At 48.3% G+C, this 18,682-nt stretch overlaps 1 protein-coding gene across 3 annotated transcripts in view; it reads right to left on the bottom strand.

Annotated features, from left to right (window-relative positions):
• The window catches only part of ESRRB (estrogen related receptor beta), a 176,478-nt gene extending 168,532 nt beyond the window's left edge, over positions 1–7,946 (bottom strand). For all 3 annotated transcript variants that reach the window (XM_007184514.2, XM_057542132.1, XM_007184513.2), the window contains exon 1: positions 7,835–7,946. Coding sequence is in view for 1 of the 3 variants with exons in the window: in XM_007184513.2 (XP_007184575.2) it covers positions 7,835–7,836 (2 nt within the window). In the remaining 2 variants the exon portion in view is untranslated. The remainder of the gene's footprint in view (positions 1–7,834) is intronic.
• Between the last annotated feature and the right edge of the window lie 10,736 nt (positions 7,947–18,682).

Raw genomic sequence — 18,682 nt, 5'->3', positions numbered from 1 at the left:
ACTGAGTTGGTAAAGGCACAGAGCCCCCCAAAGCCAAGTCTGGGACCAAGGTTTTGCATTAAAGGGACACAGGCGGGGGCTTCCCTGGTGGTGCAGTGGTTAAGAATCTGCCTGTCAATGCAGGGGACACGGGTTCGAGCCCTGGTCCGGGAAGATCCCACATGCCGCGGAGCAAATAAGCCTGTGCGCCACAACTACTGAGCCTGCGCTCTAGAGCCCGTGAGCCACAACTACTGAGCCCATGTAACACAACTACTGAAGCCCGCGCGCCTAGAGCCCATGCTCCGCAACAAGAGAAGCCACCGCTTGCCGCAACTAGAGAAAGCCCGCACACAGCAACAAAGACCCAACGCAGCCAAAATAAATAAATAAAATAAATAATAAAAAATAAAAAAATAAAAAAGAAGGGACAGAGGCGGTCTGAGCTGCCGTTATTTGTTATGTCAGGAGTACCATGAACCAGGTCTACCACGAACAGTTCTAAAATGTAAACTTGTAGAGCTGGAGGGCCTAAGAGATCTCGTCCAATCCCTCACGTTATGATGCAGGGAACTGAGGCCCTGAGAGACTGTGCACCTCAATTATCACTGATCTGGGAGTGAACCCGCCTGGCACCTGCCTCTGCCCGGGGTACCCGGCTGGCCCGCCATCCACTAGAGCCACAGATAGAAGCAGCCCTCAACAGTGGGCTTCCCTCCAGGTGACTTCGCTCTTTAATTTTTTTTTTTTGGCCGCACCTCGAGGGTTGTAGGATCTTAGTTCCCCAACCAAGGATCGAACCTGGGTGCCTGGCAGTGGAAGCGTGGAGTCCTAACCACTGGACCGCCAGGGAATTCCCAGTTTTTAACTTTTTATTTCAGAATAATTCTAACGTCACAGGGAGTCGAAAAGAAAATGGCCAGGGAGATTCTGTGCACAATTCATCCTGCTCCTCCAGCTGACTCGTACCCACATAGAGTTCTAATATAACTGCAGATACACGTGGGGTGATAGGTCTCTTCCTAAGACTGATTTAGGCGCAAACAATCCATAACATTGCTTTCTCAGATCTTATCCTACCCTCCTCACTGCTGTGAACCCTAACTCACACACACACACACACACACACACACACACAGTCTAATCAGCAATAATTTCACTCCTGAATATTGCTAGAAAGATCACTAAGCCAAGCTAATCAATTGTCTCAGCCAGCGACCAGTCCCCAAGAGATGCCTAGATTTTTCACTGCTCTCATTTAACCCTCTGCAGCCTGAGCTTTTCTCCCCTGACTTCCCAAAGAGCAGAAATGCTGTTCTGGGAAGAATCCAGTGCCTAAGATGATGTTCCCAAGTTGCCACCTTTCAAAAGCTTTGTCTGTGCTAATGGAAGCAGACACTCTGGAGCACTTCAGAAGGAGGGTCTCCCTCTCATGTGCACCAACCGGGACCAGCGTGATTAAAGCAAAGGAGGAGGATGTGGACCCCACAGTGAGAACAGCCAGAGGAAGCAGGTACAGCCCGGAAAGGGGAGAGGGGAGGGCGTGACAGATGAGGGAAAGCATCACAGGAGAGGTACCAGTTTAGCAACTAAATTTGACATCAACTTAGACAAAGCTTCCTTACTGAACAGCATAAAATTCCGGGGAAGGTTTGACCACATGTGCATAAAAGACACACCTCATTCTTTGTTTTTTCCTGGATGGAGGAATGTGAAGACAGGAGGGACAGAGAAGGGTAGGGGCAAAGACCATGGTCCACGGGTCATGAGCTGATGTAGTCAAGGCAGCTGGACATTCATAACTTCAAGTCACTGCCCCCTCCCTACAATTAACGGGTTGGGAGTGCCCCCTTGAGAGGAGAGACTCCATGCAATTCACTTCGCATGCAGTTATTGAACACGTACTGTATGCCAGGCATTGCGCTTGGCAGTGGGGCATCCAAAGCTGAATAGCAAGGAGGCAAAAGGTAGGCTGTGACAATTCCAGTGTTTAGTAGTGTCATCTCCAGCTCTAGGAGGGAGAGCAGAGAGGAGGCAGGGAGAGGAACATGGGGCATTTTGTAAGTTTGGGTGGCGCTGCATACATACTCCGATCCCCTGATCAGTGGGGGAAGAAAAGGAGGAGGGTTCACTGCCTTGCTGCATAGACTCTCTACAAAGACACACAGGGAGGGTCAAGGACATCGGCACTGCGGGCAGCCCAGGAGAGCACGCCTCTGGCAGGAACTCTGGTGACACCCACATGGCTCTTGGATTCATTGGTCAAGTGACCCTGTTGAGAGAGAGGACTAGCTGGCACCTGCTGCCTTGAAAACACAGCCCAGTGGGCCTCACAGCCAGGACTGGCCTGGCCTACTGTGAGGGTAGAGCCTGAACTGCCATCTGAGAATGTAGGGCAGAGAGGGGTGCAGGATGACTCAGAGACCCAAGAACAAAGCTGTTCGTTGGAATGTGAGTGAGGCCAAGAGAGTTCACCAAACTCTGTCTCTGCAGAGCAGAAAAGAGTCAAGCCTTCTTCCCATGACTTAGGATTGCTGCCTGAAGCCCGGCTCACATCCTCTGCTCTCCCAGAGTGGTTTAAAGCCCCAAGTTCCTTTTAGGTTGGGGGGAGGATGTTCCCAGTATGCCTTGAACTCTGATTTCCATTTGGAATCGCCCATTGGAGGATGAAGCTGGAAGTCTTGCTGACACAGGGCTCTGCCCACCCAAATTCAGGAAAAATAGCCTGTTAGGTACTGAATGTTTGTGTCCCCACCCAAATTCGTGTGTTGCAGCCCTAATCCCCCATGTGATGGTATTTGGAGGTGGGGTCTTTGGGGGGTAATTAGGTTTAGATGAGGTCATGAGGGTGGAGCCCCCATGATGGGATTAATGTCCTTTTAAGAAGAGGAAGAAACCAGAGCTCTCACTCTCTCTTCCATGTGAGGACACAACGAGAAGATGGCCTAAAAAGAGGGGGTTCCTCACTGGAACCCGACCACGCTGGTACCCTGATCTTGGACCAGCCTCCAGAACTGTGAGAAAATTAATTTCTGTTGCTTAAGCCACCAGTCTGTGGGAATTTGTCATGGCAGTCCAAGCTGACTAGGATATAGCCCCTTAGTGGGAGGCATAGGGACCTGTTTTTAGTGGTGTGACATGATGTGTGCAGAAGTGACTGCTCTGTGCTGAGCAAATAAAAGGGCTAAGACTTATTAATAGGGCAAAGGGCTAACACTTCACATGCATTTCATCTCCCCGACAACCCTATGAGGTAGGTTCTATATATACCCCCATTTAACAGATGAGAAAATCGAGACCTTAAGAGATTAAGAGCTCAAGTCTCACAGCTGAGAAAAGGTGATGCTGGAACTTGAACTCTGGCTGTCTAACTCAGAGTGTACGCTCTTAACCACAGCTCCGTGCCGTCCGCAGGAGGCACTTGTCAGGGCAGGAGGACAGGAATGTGCAACGATGAGCTAGGCTTACAAAGGGGAATGTCACGTAGCCCCTGCAGTTGGGGGTTCCTGGTACAGTGAGGGAGACCCATGGGAGCAATCGCCCCATAGGGGTGAATGAGATGATGGAGGGACATCACCTGGGGCCCCAAGAAGAGGAAGATGCCAACCAGGTAAGGAAGGCAGAAAAGCTGGTGTAGACAAGTTACAAACGCCACCCTGACTTGAGAAAGGGCAAATGCAAGAGCCCTCACGGCCACTGAGCATGAAGCACTAAGAGAAAGAACAGTGCCCAGGTTGGAGGGGAACAAAAGGCCAGAGGACCCTGTGGACAGAAAGATGGCTTCCAGAGCCTCTGCTGACTGACCTTGTGGCGCAGGAAAAAAGACCCAAGCGAAAGGACTAGAAACTGCTCACTTGGCTGGTGGAGAATAAAGGCCAAGTGTACACAGAGCAGTCAGAATCCTCCTGTATGAGGGATTCCTGCCCTTTTTCCCGAAGCTGGGGAAGGAAACTGCACTCTGGGGGAGCCAGGGCACGTTTTGGCAGCCATATGGCTCTGACTTTCCCCTCTCCTCTATCGTACGCTTGTGCAGAACTTCAGACTCCTGACCTCAGCTTGGCCTTGACTTTGCTTGACCTTGGTCAAGTTGCTCCATGCCTTCTCTGGCTGGAGATGGGTGTTCTCCACCTGCTTTCTCCTGGGCACAGCCATCCAGATGGGCTTTGAGGTCCTGGTGTGCAGAGAGCGAAGCCAAGGGACCGAGGGACCCAGACCGATGACATAGCAAAGGGGGAGCTCGTGGGGATGTGAATTTGCTCTGGAAGGGGAAGCCAGCCCTCAGCACTTCAGAGGCAAGACGGAAGTGGGGGAGACTTCTGCCCGCCAGCTTCACCAGGCAGCTGGGGGAACTCTCCCGCTGCTGGTAAATTGAGCCATTCTCCTGTCTCCACGAGCTTACCTCCGGACTGGAGGAGAATTGATTGGGGGAGTTGAAGGCACACAGGCCCTCCAGGCCCTTGGTGAACCCAGGATCCATGTCTGTTACGGGGGACTTTTTTTCGGCGCTTCTGTCACAGTTTCCATCTTCAGTTGTGAAATGATTCCCCTCTCTCCCCTCCACCTTCCACTTGGCCCAAGTTGTACAGCAGCCTGAAAGTGCTGATGGCTTAACCGGTTTAATTTTTTCCCCCAGCAGCCCTGAGGGGTTTTAACTCTTTCCTCCTGCAGAAACCCTGCTTTTGGAGTTGAATGTTTAAACTCTCACTGGGAGACTCATAAATATTCGGAGTCACTCTCTCCCTCTCTGTTTGATTAGGAAATGAGCCTTTAACTCAATGTAATCCCCAAGCCATTAACAAAAAAGCCCTCAACAGCTCCACTATTAGAATTTCACTCTTAACCCGCTGAGGATTGAATTAGATTAACATAACTACCCACAATCTGAGTTTATTTTCTATGCCAGATAGAAATGTGTTTTTCAGGAAGGCGAGAAGGGGGAGGAAAGGGAGGAGGGGGGGAGAGAGAGCGACAGCTCGCAGGAAGATAATGAAATGTAAAAGTAGAGATAAGAAAAAGATGGACAGATACACTGTAGAGGTGAAGTGATGGGGAGAAAGAGTTGTACATGGTCTGTGGCTGAAAAATCCTGCCAGCTGCCATTTTTTTATTTGTGGGATATTTGGAGAGACCTCAGCTCTGGAAAATTGTTTGAATGAGGGGAGCGTTTTCCAGGTATTTGCGATTCCTTCTTCCTCGAGATTGATGGTCCTGTACCTGAGCCTGCTGCGTCCAGAGAACCTGCTCATTGGCCCCACTGCCCCCAATTTGGGAGGAGGTCAGGGCTGGGTTTCCACAAGCTCAAGGGAGGAGGGGGAACACATAAAACGACAGCATGTACACAGGCAACTGCAACTTTACGTCAAAGAAATAAACAAAAATGAGGATGGAATGGGTGAGATTTTACAGACTTGAAGTCACAGACAGCCCTGTGACCAATTACATGTAAGCAATCAGTTTGGGAAAAAAATGAGATTGACGACAGCTTGGTCCACATAAAATGAATCGTTATTGAAGCAGAAACTAAGTAATCAGAGGCTGCCTTATGCAAATACATTGAAGTTTCCCCAACTGCATCGCTATAAATAAGCCCAAAGGGGAAAAGCCACATCCTGAACTTGAGGATGAAAGCCAGGCCTTCCATCACACTGCCAAACAAGCCCCCATCCCACCTAAAAGCAGCCACAGGTTGCCAAAGGAAGGAGCAGTTCTTGTCTAAATGTGCCAACAAATATTTTTCCCTCTCAACTGTTAACGCTAATGAGAACATAGGACTTGCTCAGAAATTCGGGACTCTCTCCCAGTGCATTTAATCACCGGCCAGCAGGCTCCAGGGTGCATGTTGAGAAGGGGAGGGAACAATTTGCTCTTGTATGAAAAGGTTTTAAAAATGTCACACTTTTCCTAAAAAGCCATTGAGATCAGAAAGTCCTAACAGTTCAATTTTGCCAACAGCAGACTGCTGAGATTTCTGAATGTAAGGTCTCAATCGTTTGATTCACTTGAGCTTTAATTAATGATCACCCACCAAATCCCACTTCAGTATTATTGTGGGAAACCTTTACAGGATATGTTTATTAAATCAGAGTCCTTGGAATAGAGAAAATAATAATGCTATGTATGTAATATGCTCAATTCCTGTTTTTTTTTTTTTCTCTCAATTTCTGGGACTTTACTTTCCCTACTAGGTTTGAAATAGTGACATTTCCCCCGATTTTACACCAAAATCCTTATTCTAATTTCTCTACCAATGAATATAGTGAACATGTGAAGTGTACTTTCTAATCTCTTATTCCTTCCTGATCCCCATTCTGTCCTCCAAAATAATGAATGAATGGATTAAAGGCATTAATAACCTTAAGTAAATACTGGTAAAAATAAAGAACCAAGAGAAGGAAAGCGAAAGTTTCATAAAGGTCAAAATAAAAATGAGACCAAATTGCCTCTCTAAATATATGTGTGTGTCCATATTATTTAACTTTCATCGTTAGATTTGCTGCTAAAACAATTTTGTTTTTAATCAAAAGCAATCCAGACATATCTGCTTTGTTTAATGCTTTTAAATTGTTGGGAAGATTGATTTGTTAGGATACTGTTTTCCCAAACAAGTCAAGAAGTAGTGCTTAGCAATATAGTATACGGTAAGCATTGTTTTAGTAAATAGAAACTCAGGGATTATTCGACTCGTAAAAACAGATGCATTTTAAAAGTTGTATATCATATACCTTAAACATCATCACATTCTTTTCCAAATTTAGTAAATTAAATTTTACTAAATTTATTATTTAGTAAATAGTACTACTATTTCTTCGTAAATAATATATAGCAAATCTCCCCAAGTGTAGCATTTTTAGTTAACACTGTGCATTTTCCAGAAACTAAAGTCCCAAATGTTCCACAGGAAGCTGGTGGCATGTTAGCTGTGTGGACCAGTGGGCAACACCTGGGGACAGCCATCTCTGGGAGCCACCAGTGTGCTCACAGAGCCTGTGCTCTGAGTGTCTGAAACAAGCATGGCTTTGACAAGGATCGTGATACTAAGTTTCTTCCTTCGGGAAGGATGCAGAGCAAGGGCTCCGTGGCACTCCACACCTGGCTTCTATCCTTTCAGACGTTCTTCCTCCCCACCCGCCCCCCCACCCAAGTTCCCCTTTCAGGATGAAGAAAACACACCAAATCAGTGAGCCAACGAAAGCCCGGAAGGCCAGACAAATTGTCAGCTCTCATCCCTACTTCTCAAAGCAAACTTGCCCTGTGCAGCAAAAAAAAAAAGTCATTTTCCTTTAAGGCGCTATAGAAAAGCTGGCCATTGGGACTGTCAAGACTCCCCTTGAACCTGGAAGCTCTCGGGCTCAGCCCGAACCTGCCGGCAGCCCTCCATCATCACCTGTCCTGTGTGAAATGGGTCTTCCCTCTGGAACCTTCCCAGCTCACCCAGTGCTGGAGCTGCCAGCAAATAAAAGTTTTCAGGCTGGGAGACGTAACCACCCCACTGAGTCGCATGTAAACTTTCCCTTGCCCTTTTGATTTACTAACTTTTTCCCAGTGAAAACACAAAAATAAAAGAGAATGTACTGATTCCAAATAAGTTTGTATAACTGTCCCACCAGCCATTCCTGGTCCCTCTGACCTTCCCAGGACAGTCTGTGACAGGCAACATTTTCCTCTGGGCCACCCAGAGATGCTCAATGGTGCCGAAACCCAGGATGAAAGAGCAGGCATGCGGAGATATTTTTATCCATTAAAAAGAGAGAGGGCGAGAGAAGGAGAGAAGGGGGTGGGGGTGTGTGTGGGAAAAAGGACAGGAAGGTCCAGGGCAGAGTCTGGGGCAGAGGGGAGGGAGAAGTCCGGTACTTACATGCTTGGGGCTGGGGAGGGGACAGGGCTGGCAGGGAAGGGTCTCCCCCTCAGCTGTTTCCAGTCGCTGATGGCTTGTCGCTCAGCTCCTCCGGCACCAGCTGACAGTCCCCTGTCTGTGTCTCTTTGTGACTAAGGACACAGTACTCCCAACCTATAAATAGATCCCGACTCCGTGATTGATATAACAGGCAGCTGACAAAAAAAAAAAAAAAAAAAAAAAAAAAAAAAAAAATCCCACAACCATAACCAGGTCTTAAACAAAACACCAAAAGGCTCTAGACTTTCAACTCCACAGAGCTCCACGCAGACTACACAGATGGGCACTGGAAAGGGGCGGGGGAGAAAAATATACAATAAAGGGCAGGAGGAGATGGTGGGGCGGGGAGGACAAAAAAAGAGAGAAAGTGTGGAAGACAGTTACTTCTCTGGTGGTGGAGCAGTCACTTGGTGTCACCGGAGAGCCAAGGAGTGATGGCAGAGACAGCAAGGGGGGGAACAGGCAGGAGGTCCTGACCCTGTGAAGGAGAGGCCCCGCCCCACATCCCTGAGCCCCTGGCCCGGTCAGGGCTGGAGTCAAAGTCCTGACTTGGGAGCATTCGTCAGCACAAGTGCTTTCCACGAAAGTTTCCATGCCTCCTGCCAGATCAGGAGGAAGGGAGGGAACAGACAGAGCTTTCCTAGCCCAGAGGCCAGGCAGGCTTCTTGGGGGACACGCAGGAGGCTCCTGGAGCCAGGAAGGGTGGGGGTAGGATTTGCAGGTGAGGGGTTGGGACAGGCATCACCTGTGCCTGGTGAGGCAGGGCCCAGCGGGCCCACTCGCAGCACGTAATGGGTTTTTAAAAGGACAGGGGGTGACATTCCAGACAGAAGAATTGCCCAAGGTTGAAAGGCCATGGGGGCATTGCTGTCTCTGCTTCTTCTAGAAAGATTTCCTAGGAGACTGAATTGTCTGAAAAAATTTCTTCTTGGGGAAATGAGCCCCAGTCTTTGGGATACTGAGGAGTCTCTAAGAAACACTGGTTGCCCCAGTTTCTGCAAAGGTGGGGCAGCCTCCCCAGGGCGGTCCAGCCCATCTCTGAAAGCTGAGCCACGGGGCAAAGTTTCCAGGAAGCAGGAGAGTTGTGGAGAAACGACAGAAGTGTGAACTGTCCAACAAGTAACCAGGTGGGCTCTTGATCACCCCGGGGACTCCCATCTTGCCATCTGGAGACCACGTGCTTTGACCACACAAGGGTCCTCTACCTTTGATGATCTGGTTACCTGTACGCACTGATTTAGGTGGAATTTCAGGTGAGGCTCCCCCCTTCAAGAAGAGTGATGGATAGGCCCAGCCCCTTGCTGGTGGTAAGGGACAGGCACTTTATCATCCTTAGAACTTCCCCATCTCCAACTTTTAAAAAAAATGAAGTGGAATTTCCTCTTCACGTTAGATCTAATTCTTTACTCTCCAGGTTAACAGAAACTCTGAGGCTAAGGGTACCCAGGCTGTTGAAGTCAAAGCCCATTTAATATGCAGGTTATCAGATTTTATCAAACATTTCCACGAATAACCTGCCATTGGAATATAAGCTCTCAGAGGGGAAAGACATGTGTTCGTCTTATTCACCATTGCATCTCCAGTGCTACCATGATACCTGACACATAGGAAGACTTTCCTGGGTGAGGATTGACTGACTAACTGATTGAATGAATGAATGAACAAATGAGTGAATGAGTGATGCCTAAGATACCCACCATTTGAGTTACGCGTTTGGACTAAGACATTCTCTCTAGAACAATGTCTGTATTATGAGAGAGCCCCTAGGAAGGTAGAGAGTTAGGAGTAGGACTTTAGGCAGATATCGTCTGACTGACACACCATTTATTCATAGTTTCATCTGAGAACTTCTGTGCTCTGGGTTCCTGGCCAGTGTGGCCACCAAGCACTTCCCTCTAATCAGGCCTGAGCACTCATGGGCTTCTCCGGGGAGCGTAGTTGCTAGGAAGTCCGATAACCCTGCTGAGAGGCAGGGTTGTAGACCAATTCCCATGCTGATGACTGGGGCTATTGGCCACTTGGACCCACATTCACTGCCAGGCTCCTTCTCAGGGGAAAACTTTTGTCTTCCGATGCAGACCAAAGACTTATCTGCTTTCTATTCAAATTTTTCAGCTGCGCCTATTCGGACTCTTGCTGACCCTTCCCTGACTTCTGGCAGAAATCATGCGTGAGTCTTTCTCTGTGGCTGCAGCCTCTCCCAGAGCCTCCCCGGCCTCCAGCACCACGCCTTGTCTGTAGTAGGCGCTCAGTGAATGCACTGAACCAAGCCACGCCTCCTAAAAGGCATCTTCCTTAGAAAGCTCCTGTGGGACTTGGGTTTTGGCTTTTTACCTCCAGGCTGATCTCTGAATTATTCCCAGGGATTCAGCTCTCCCAGCTCAATGAAGCAAGCCTTGGTGTCTGCTCCCGCTAAGCGGCCCTGGGCGGGGTGGGGGGTGGGGCATCTGATAACCATCCGGCATCCCTCTGATCACGCAGGGCTCCCTTGAAATGCTGGTCATCGTCATGGGAGACCATAGGCCTTTGCCTTCAGGAGGCTCTAAAGCTTCTCTAGCTTCCAGAGCCAGGCGCCCTGGGCAGATGCACACGCAGACACACCCCCAGCAGTTAAAACACGGACTCTGGATCGGGGCTCCCGGGGTTGGAATCTTGCCTCTTCCACTTAGTATTGGGAAACTGGTGAAATCCTGTAAGTTCTCTGTGCTTCAGTTTCCCATCTGTAATGTGGAAATTCTAAGTGTCTACTTCTTCAGATTGTCACTTGGACAAAATGACTCAATGCAAGGAGATGCTTAGAACAGTGACTGGCACGTGAGAATCCTCCATACATGTTTCAGGGAGCGTTACCAGCCCCCACGCACACCTCTGCCTACCTTTGCCACATTACTCAGCGTGCTCTGGCTCTCCTCCCACAGCTAGAGGCGGTAGCAGTGGCAGGGCAAGCGCCTGACCACAAGAAGGGCTCTGCCTGCAGAGCCTGGCCAGAGGTCAGAGGTCAGGAAGAGAAAACTGTGTGGGGACTTGGGGGCTTTAGTGTGTGAGCTTATGGGTGGGTGAGGCGAAGAACAGGAGCGCCCAGAGGACCCTGACCCCCTTACCACCCAAAGGGTCAGGTTCATAACCTGCTCGCCCCTCCGTCCACCACCCCCTCCCTTTTCCCAAGAGATTCTCTGCCCACCTTGAGTATTCTGAGCGTCCTGGTATCTCAGGATCCCGGAAGACTTGAGGATCCTACCTCCAGCTACTATCCAGCAGCTGACCAGAACACGGCTTTGAAAAAAGTGACCAAAGTATCACGGAAACCCCAATTACTGAACCTATTATTCCCTGAGATTATGAGCTCTCCTTCCTCCTTCAAAGGTGATTTCAACTCTGGGACTTCTTGAGTTTTCTGTACTAATCTTTCTTTTTTTTAGCATGCAATATATACTTTTTCTTAATATTTAAAATTCACATGATGCAAAATTCACTGTTTTACCCATTTTACAGTGCACAGTTCAGTGGCATTTAATATATTCACAATGTTGTGCAACCGTCCCCACTATCTGGATCCAGAACGTTTTCATCACCCCCGAAGGAGACACTGTCCCCTTTTGTAGCAGCCACTTCCTATTTCTCCCTCCCCCCACCCCCTGGCAACCACGAATCTGCTTTCTGTCTGAATGGATTTGTCTACTGTGGACAAATCCTGTAAATGAACTCACGTAATGTGTGGCCTCCTCCTAACCTCTTGCGCCCACATGTCTGTCCTATAGAAACAGGAGCCTGACCCTTTTGCAGCACCTCTTGTTTCATGTGGTCCACCGGCCTCCACCTGTGGGCCTCCACCCTGGTCTTGGCCCCTGTGTCTTCGGGTGAGCCTCCTGGCCTGAAGCTTGGACAGTTCTCTGTGAGCACCCACAATGTGCCAGCTCCCTCACATGGGTTCCCCAGTGACCTCCTCACACAAACCTAAGGGGAGAATTATTATTTCCCTGTGTTCGTTTGCTAGGGCTGCCATAACAAGGTACCCCAAACCAGTTTGTTTACGACAAGAGAAATTGATTGTCCCACATTCTTAGAAGCTAGAAGTCCAAGATCAAGATGTTGGCAGGATTGGTTCCTTCTGAGGGAATGCAGGAGAATCTGTCTCAGGCCTCTCTCCTAGTTTTTGGTGGTTTGCTAGGAAACTTTGGCATCCCCTTGGCTTGTAGAAGCATCACCCCAACCTCTGCTTTCTTGTTCATATGGCGTTCACCCTGTGCATGTGTCTGTTTTGGGGTCCAAATTTCCCCTTTTCATAAGGACACAGTCATAGTGGATTGGGCCCACCCTAATGATCTCACCTGAACTTGATCATCTGCAAAGACCCTATTTCCAAATAAGGTCATGTTCACAGGTTTTGAGGGTTAGGACTTGAACATCATTTGGGGGAAGACAATTCAACATTGCCTTTTACAGAGGAAGCAGCTGAAAGTTCAGGAGGGCTTGCATTCAGTATGAGACACAGCTGAGTGGGTGTTACCACGGGAAAGACACCCACTCAGAGGGAGGTGCAGCCTTGACAGCCCGTCTTCGTGCCGCAGGCATGCAGGCTCCTGCTCTGGCTTGGTGCCGCCGGACCCCGTAAGGCTTGCCCCCGCGCCATTAGTCCTGGCACATCAAGGTGACTTTATGCTGTTTACAAGGGCCACTGAAGGTACAATCATCCCTGCTCTCACCGGCTTATCAACTCATTTACCTTCCAGAGTTCCCTCACAGACTGCCATGGGGAGGGGTGGGCAGGGACCCGCCGCAGCCCAGGAGGGGCCTGCCTTCATTTGATCTGGAAAGAAAAATCTATCTTCTCAGGAACAGACCTAAATACAACACATCGGTGCAGCTGGGTCATTAATCATCTCCCGCTGGGACACAGGAGACCAGGGAGCAGCCATCGTGGGCACTGGCGTTCCACACAAGGGCCAGGCGGAGCTGGGACACTGCTGGCTTTTCCCTCTGGGGGGCATTCCACAGGGATGTGGGCTGGGGATGTCTTGCATGGGAGGAGGAGGTGTGAGGGGCAGTTGATCCCCTCCTAGACGGTCAGCCATGAATGGAGGTGCCCCCACTGAAGCAAATACCCACCCCCCTCAGTGGACGCAGAACCTCTTGACCAGGAACCCCATTTGCCTGGGAACTGCCCAGCCTTTTGATGCAGGCCTGCAACCCTCTTGGGGGGTCCTACACTCTTAGAGGAAGGGGAGGTACCAGAACAGGGACGGAGGAATAACAGGAGACCTAACAAGGGGCCAAGTCAACAAATCAAAACCCCCCAGGCCCAGCCCCCCTCTCCCAATTTCTCCCATTCCTTTACCCCAAGTGACCCCGCCCTGCTGCTCACCCAGGCTACACGGTGTCCCATCAATAAGCTCTCCCTGCGGGGTGCATTCCTAGCTCTACCGCCTTCCCTCTCTCTCTCCCCTAATTTCTATTCATTCTTCATGAGTGTGACGTCCTGCCTGTCCACTCCCTGCCCACCAGGGTCTGACCTGCTGGTCTCCCCACCGCCAACAGTACATCTCCTTCCAGCCACCCACCGCATGCCACTTTGCCCTGAGTTGTGTACTGTCTTCTCTTGTGTATTTGCCTCGTGCTACAGCAAAGCGGTGATAATGGAAATAAGGCACCATGCCCTGAGCACCTGCTGTGTGCTAGGGTCTGTGTAAAGCTCTACATTGCCTTATTTAATCCTTACGACTACCCTCTCGGGCAGGGATACTTTTCCCCATTCATCATCCAGGAAAGTGGCAGTCAGAGAATGAAGTGAGATCACCCAGTGGGAGTCAGGATTTGAACCCACATCTACCTAACTGGAAAGGCTGTGCTCCTAGCCACTGTTGAACCATCTCTGCCATGGATTCCCGCTTGCATGGCTCTCTACATTCCATGGGATAAAATCCAAGTCCTTTGTCTGGCTCTAATCTATAGTGAATAATTCTGCTCTGTGTATTATATTCCTGGTTACATCTCTCACTGTATCCTGCCATGTGGAGCTTTTTCCTCTACAACATTGCATTCTCTTTCATACCTCTGCCTGGAACATAGCACGCAACCTTCAAAACCCAGCTCCAATGTTACCTCCTCTGGAAGCCCTTCCCAACTTCAGCCACTCCTTCCTCTGGACTCCTACAGGATTGTGTGGCACACTCAGCTACAGCACTTATCACCTGGTACTGTTAATATTTGCTCACACATTGGTCTCCATTCCTGGGATGCGGCTGCTAGAGGATGAGGACTTGTTTTTTGTATGTTTATTTCATCCTCTGTCCCACTACCAACCAATGCCTATCACAGGTCCTGGCATTTAGTAGGTAACCAATAAATGTTTATTGACTGACTGAATGAAAACTGATGAATTATGAAATATGGAGTAAGAAGGTGAAGGGTGAGGTCAGAGATCGATGTAGGATGAGTGAGAAATGGTCCACAGGGCTGCTGGTGGAGTAGGTGGTGCATTGCACAATTCTAGGAGGCACCGTTCATGTGAGGTCCACATGAACTTCCTAGGATCATGCAGATCACTACCTTTGCAGCTATACGCAGCAGCCCCAGAAAAAGAACAGACTTAGGAAGGCATAGACCCTTTTCCAGGGAAAAAATAACCAGCCAGTTAATGTGAGTTGGGAGAGGTTTTGGGAAAAGGGAACATAGATGAGAATTCTAGAAGAGGAGCTTGAGGGAGCTTGGCAGACATGATTGGTTGGCTACCCTACAGTCTTCTCCCACTGCGTTTCCTGGCTGGCTGGACCCGTCACACACTGTAGAGGCTGAAAATGCCATCTGGTTTTCCCAGCCTTCCTTACAGCTAGAGGCTGCCTTATGTCCCAGTTAGACAATGAGACTTAAGGAAGAGTCTCTTTGGCGAGAAGGGACATTTGCAAGAGGGAGAGAGAGAGAGAGAGAGAGATGGGAAATGTTGCAGAGGCCACCTTGCCACCATGAAGAAAGAAGCTTGAAGGAGAAAAGCCAATATGCAGAGGATGGCAGAGCACAAGAGGGGAAAGGGCATGGGTCCTTGAGGGCATCGGTGACGTGCTGAACCAAAATCGACCCTGGAATCATGTACTTCTTGTTATAGGAGATAATGCGTGTTTTAATCACTTAAATCCCTATTAGTTTTTTTTTCCATTACTTACATCCCCAAGCGTTCTAAGTGATGTATTGGTGTGTGTAGGGGGTGGGGAGAGTTCATGCTAAATATGGCAATGCAAGTTGGGAGCCAGTTAATTAATGTAAACGGGATGTAAATGAGCAGAAAAATCCTGAGACCTCATAAATTAAGAATCCCTAAACACAAACATTAGTCAGTATCAATAGTGTGAATTTGATTTAGTATTTTTGGTTATTCCATTTGTCTCTGATTTGTGTATGATAAGTTGGTACTGTCTCCCCTTAGCTGTAATCCAAGCCCCAACCTTCACCTTCCCCCAAATGGTTAGTCTTTGGGCCAGAAAAAAAAAACCTTGCATACTTTTTATTGCAATTTACAAAATGCTATTCATGTAGTTAGGTCATAATAACCCCCAGGCAGACGGGACAGGGGTGAGGAAACAGCCAAGGGACAAGGGGTAGCAATGAAGATCATCCTCTTTCTCAACATCAGTTGGGCCTTGTGAATGAGTTTCTTGAAGAATTCCTTTTGCACCTGAGCACTTATTATGTGTCCTGTTCTGAGTACTTTACATATGTTAGCTTATCTGATCCTCACAGCAACCCTATGAAGTGGAGATACCATTCTCATCCCCATTTTACAGGTGAGGAAACTGAGGCAGAGGGAGGCCCTATAACATTCCCACCTTGAAAGAGGCATGGCTGGGACATGAAACAAGTTAGTCCCACTCCAGACCTACACTTCCCCCACAACCTGCTCAATGATGGGGGCAACTCTTTCCTGGAAAGAAAACAAAGCCATTCTGTGTTTATGAATTTGTGTCCCTCCAGGAAGAACCTAGAGTTTGGGGAGGAGCTAAGCATCCCTCTGTCTTGGTTGGTCTTTATACAAAGCGTCCTGCCATCCTCCTGCTGGCTCACTCCAAGATCTAGAGAAACTTGGGTTTCCCTCCCAGCACTTGACACCCAAGGGGTAGGTATGAGGGGTGGGGTTACCACTGCCACCACAAGGACTACCAAAGCTTACTTAATAAATAACCTGGAACTCCATAATCTTTCCCCGTAGATTGCTTGGTATTTGCCTACAGTAGACTCAGAAGTAATTAAATTACCATGCCACAAGCCTACAAGTCTCAGGAAAAGGCCTAAGCTAAAGTAAAGCTTTACTAATTCAGACAAATGGAAGGAGGGAGGTGGGGAAAACCAGGAGGAACTGTGGCTTTCCTTTTAAAAGAAACACATTTTTTACATTTCTAGTACTTATAGTAAATCACACTAAACATTAGCAGCAGCCAAATGGGGTTCTTGCTGAGTTTGCGTGAATGAATAAATAAAACTAACTTTAATTAGCATATTCCTTATGTGCAAATATCTTCTATTAATACTCTTTTGAGAGCTTGTTGCTTGAAGGTTAAACATTCATTCATTCATCCAACAGGCATCATGGAGAAACATTACTGAGAATCTACAATGTGCTACTATGTACTCTGTGCTAGAAGCCAAGGATAAAGAGTTGAATGAGATTCAGACGATGCCTTGTAATATTCTATATATGCAAACAAATAAACTATGATACAGTATGCTAAGATTTATTAGAAATACATAAGCAATGTACTGAGCAACCACAATCCATAGAACACCTGACTCTCCTTAAGAGGAGGTAAAAGAAGTCTTCCCTGGGAAGGTGTTCTTTGAGCTGGGTTTTGAAGCATGAATAAGAGTCTGCCAGGAAAAGAAAAGGAAAAAGTCTTGGGTGGCCACACGACAAGGGTCAGAGGATCATTCAGGGACCCAGTGATGATGCTTCAAGGTGGCTACTTGTCATTCATATGAGCTACCGCTCACGTGTCACAAATTGTCAACTGTTGGAGTAGAACTTTTCAATTAGATGATTTAATGCAGAAAGCTTTTTTAATACAGAAAAGTGCAAAAGGTAATAAATACCTATGTACTCACCACCAAAAGGAAGAAATGTTAACCTTATGTCGTTAGCTGCAGATTTTTTTTTTTTTTAGGAAACAAAATTTTATATCATTAAGACATTGACACTGCTCATTAGGTGTTCTGTTACCTCTTCCAATGGCCCCTTCCCTGACTGCCCTCTACAGAGCAGACCTGTCTCCTCTCCTCTCTGTCTGGGGCCTCTGCTTATTTCCTTTAGAGCATCTCCCAAAGTTAGAGGTCACCTTGTTGATTTGTTGACTCGTCTCTCCCCCACCCCACTGTGAGGTCATCACTGTAAAAGAGATGCCTGGAATGGCTTATTTACCATGGGCCCCTCTGTGCCTGACATATATTAGATGCTCAATTAATATTTGTAGAAGAAAGGAAGGAAAGGAGGAAGGAAAGGTGGGCAAGCTTCTAGGTTAGTGTGAACTCTTCTAGGAGACAGGCCATCTTCACATGAAGGCAACTTAGCAGAAGGATAGCAATTTGGTTTAATTCCGCAGACACTCTTTCAGTACCTCCACTGTACAAGGCACAGGACAGGCCGTGCCCCCTAGGCTCTTACTCTGAAAGAACACCCAAGGCTCCTAGGAGCTGGACCCTGGGCAGGGACGGTTTGGGGGCATGTCTGGGAGACTTGGGAAGTCTAGCCCTGGGCCCCTGGCACTGGAGACAAGGTGTCAAAGCCTCTGTCAATCAACATGGAGTGGAGGTGGGCAGGCTTGTGGAGCGACTGCAGTGGGACTGGAGCTGCGCATTGTAACCAAGGAGACTGAGCAAGGTGAATGTGTTACAGGCAAATAAAAGAAATTGACATTCAGGAAAGGTGACCAGTTACACATTAAACCATGGAGGGCCAAACCTCCCCCACAGCATATACCTAAAGACTTGCCTTTGTGCTCAGCACGCAGAAGACAGTTTCTCCCTTTCAGACATTCTTACCGTTTCCCTTCCTGGTACTACGGGGGATGAGGTGTTGGGCTGGGGGTGTAAGGACTTGGTAGCAGTGACTTAGGAAGAGGAATCAACCCTGGCTAATTATCCTGACTACCTGCCCTTCCCTGCCCAGCCTGCTGATACCATTCGTGGAACAAATGTTTATTGAGCACCTACTAGGAGCCAGGCATAGGGCTGAGGACTAGAGATCTGAAGACGAGCAAGGCTTCTTAAGAAGGCAAACATACAAAAGCAAAATATAACACAACATAATAAATACTAAGGCAGAGGTAGGATCAAGTGCCTTGGATGCTCAGAAGACCCCAGTGAAGTTGTCAAAAGAGAGTTTATGAGGAAGTAGGATATTTGAGCAGGGCTTTGAAGCCTGAAGAGGAGATTGTAGGCATATAGGCAGGTGAGCGTTGTTTTCCAGGTCCAGACAAGCAAAAAGCAAAAAAGGCTCTGGCATGCCCAGAGGAGTGGGGAGGGGGAGGGAAGAAGGAGTGGGGAGGGGGAGGGAGTGGCAAGAGCTGGTCCCTGTGCCTAAAATGTCCAACCTTGTCTGGCAGGCTCCTTCTTGCCATTCAGATCTCAGCTTTGTGGTCACCTCTCCGAGACACCTTCCCTGGCTACCTACCTGTCAGAGTGTCTGTAACTTACCTTAAAAGACCCCAGCATGTAAGTGTGGTATTATATGTGTGAGACCTAGGTTAAGCTATAACCTAGGGACCTCTAGCATTTCAATCAAGAATGCACAGTGCAGGGTGAGGGTTGCCCATTAGCTGGGAGGCCCAT

The sequence above is a fragment of the Balaenoptera acutorostrata genome, chromosome 3 (assembly GCF_949987535.1).
Source record: "Balaenoptera acutorostrata chromosome 3, mBalAcu1.1, whole genome shotgun sequence".
NCBI classification, from domain to species: domain Eukaryota; kingdom Metazoa; phylum Chordata; class Mammalia; order Artiodactyla; family Balaenopteridae; genus Balaenoptera; species Balaenoptera acutorostrata.
This window is presented reverse-complemented; position numbering and strand designations above follow the sequence as displayed.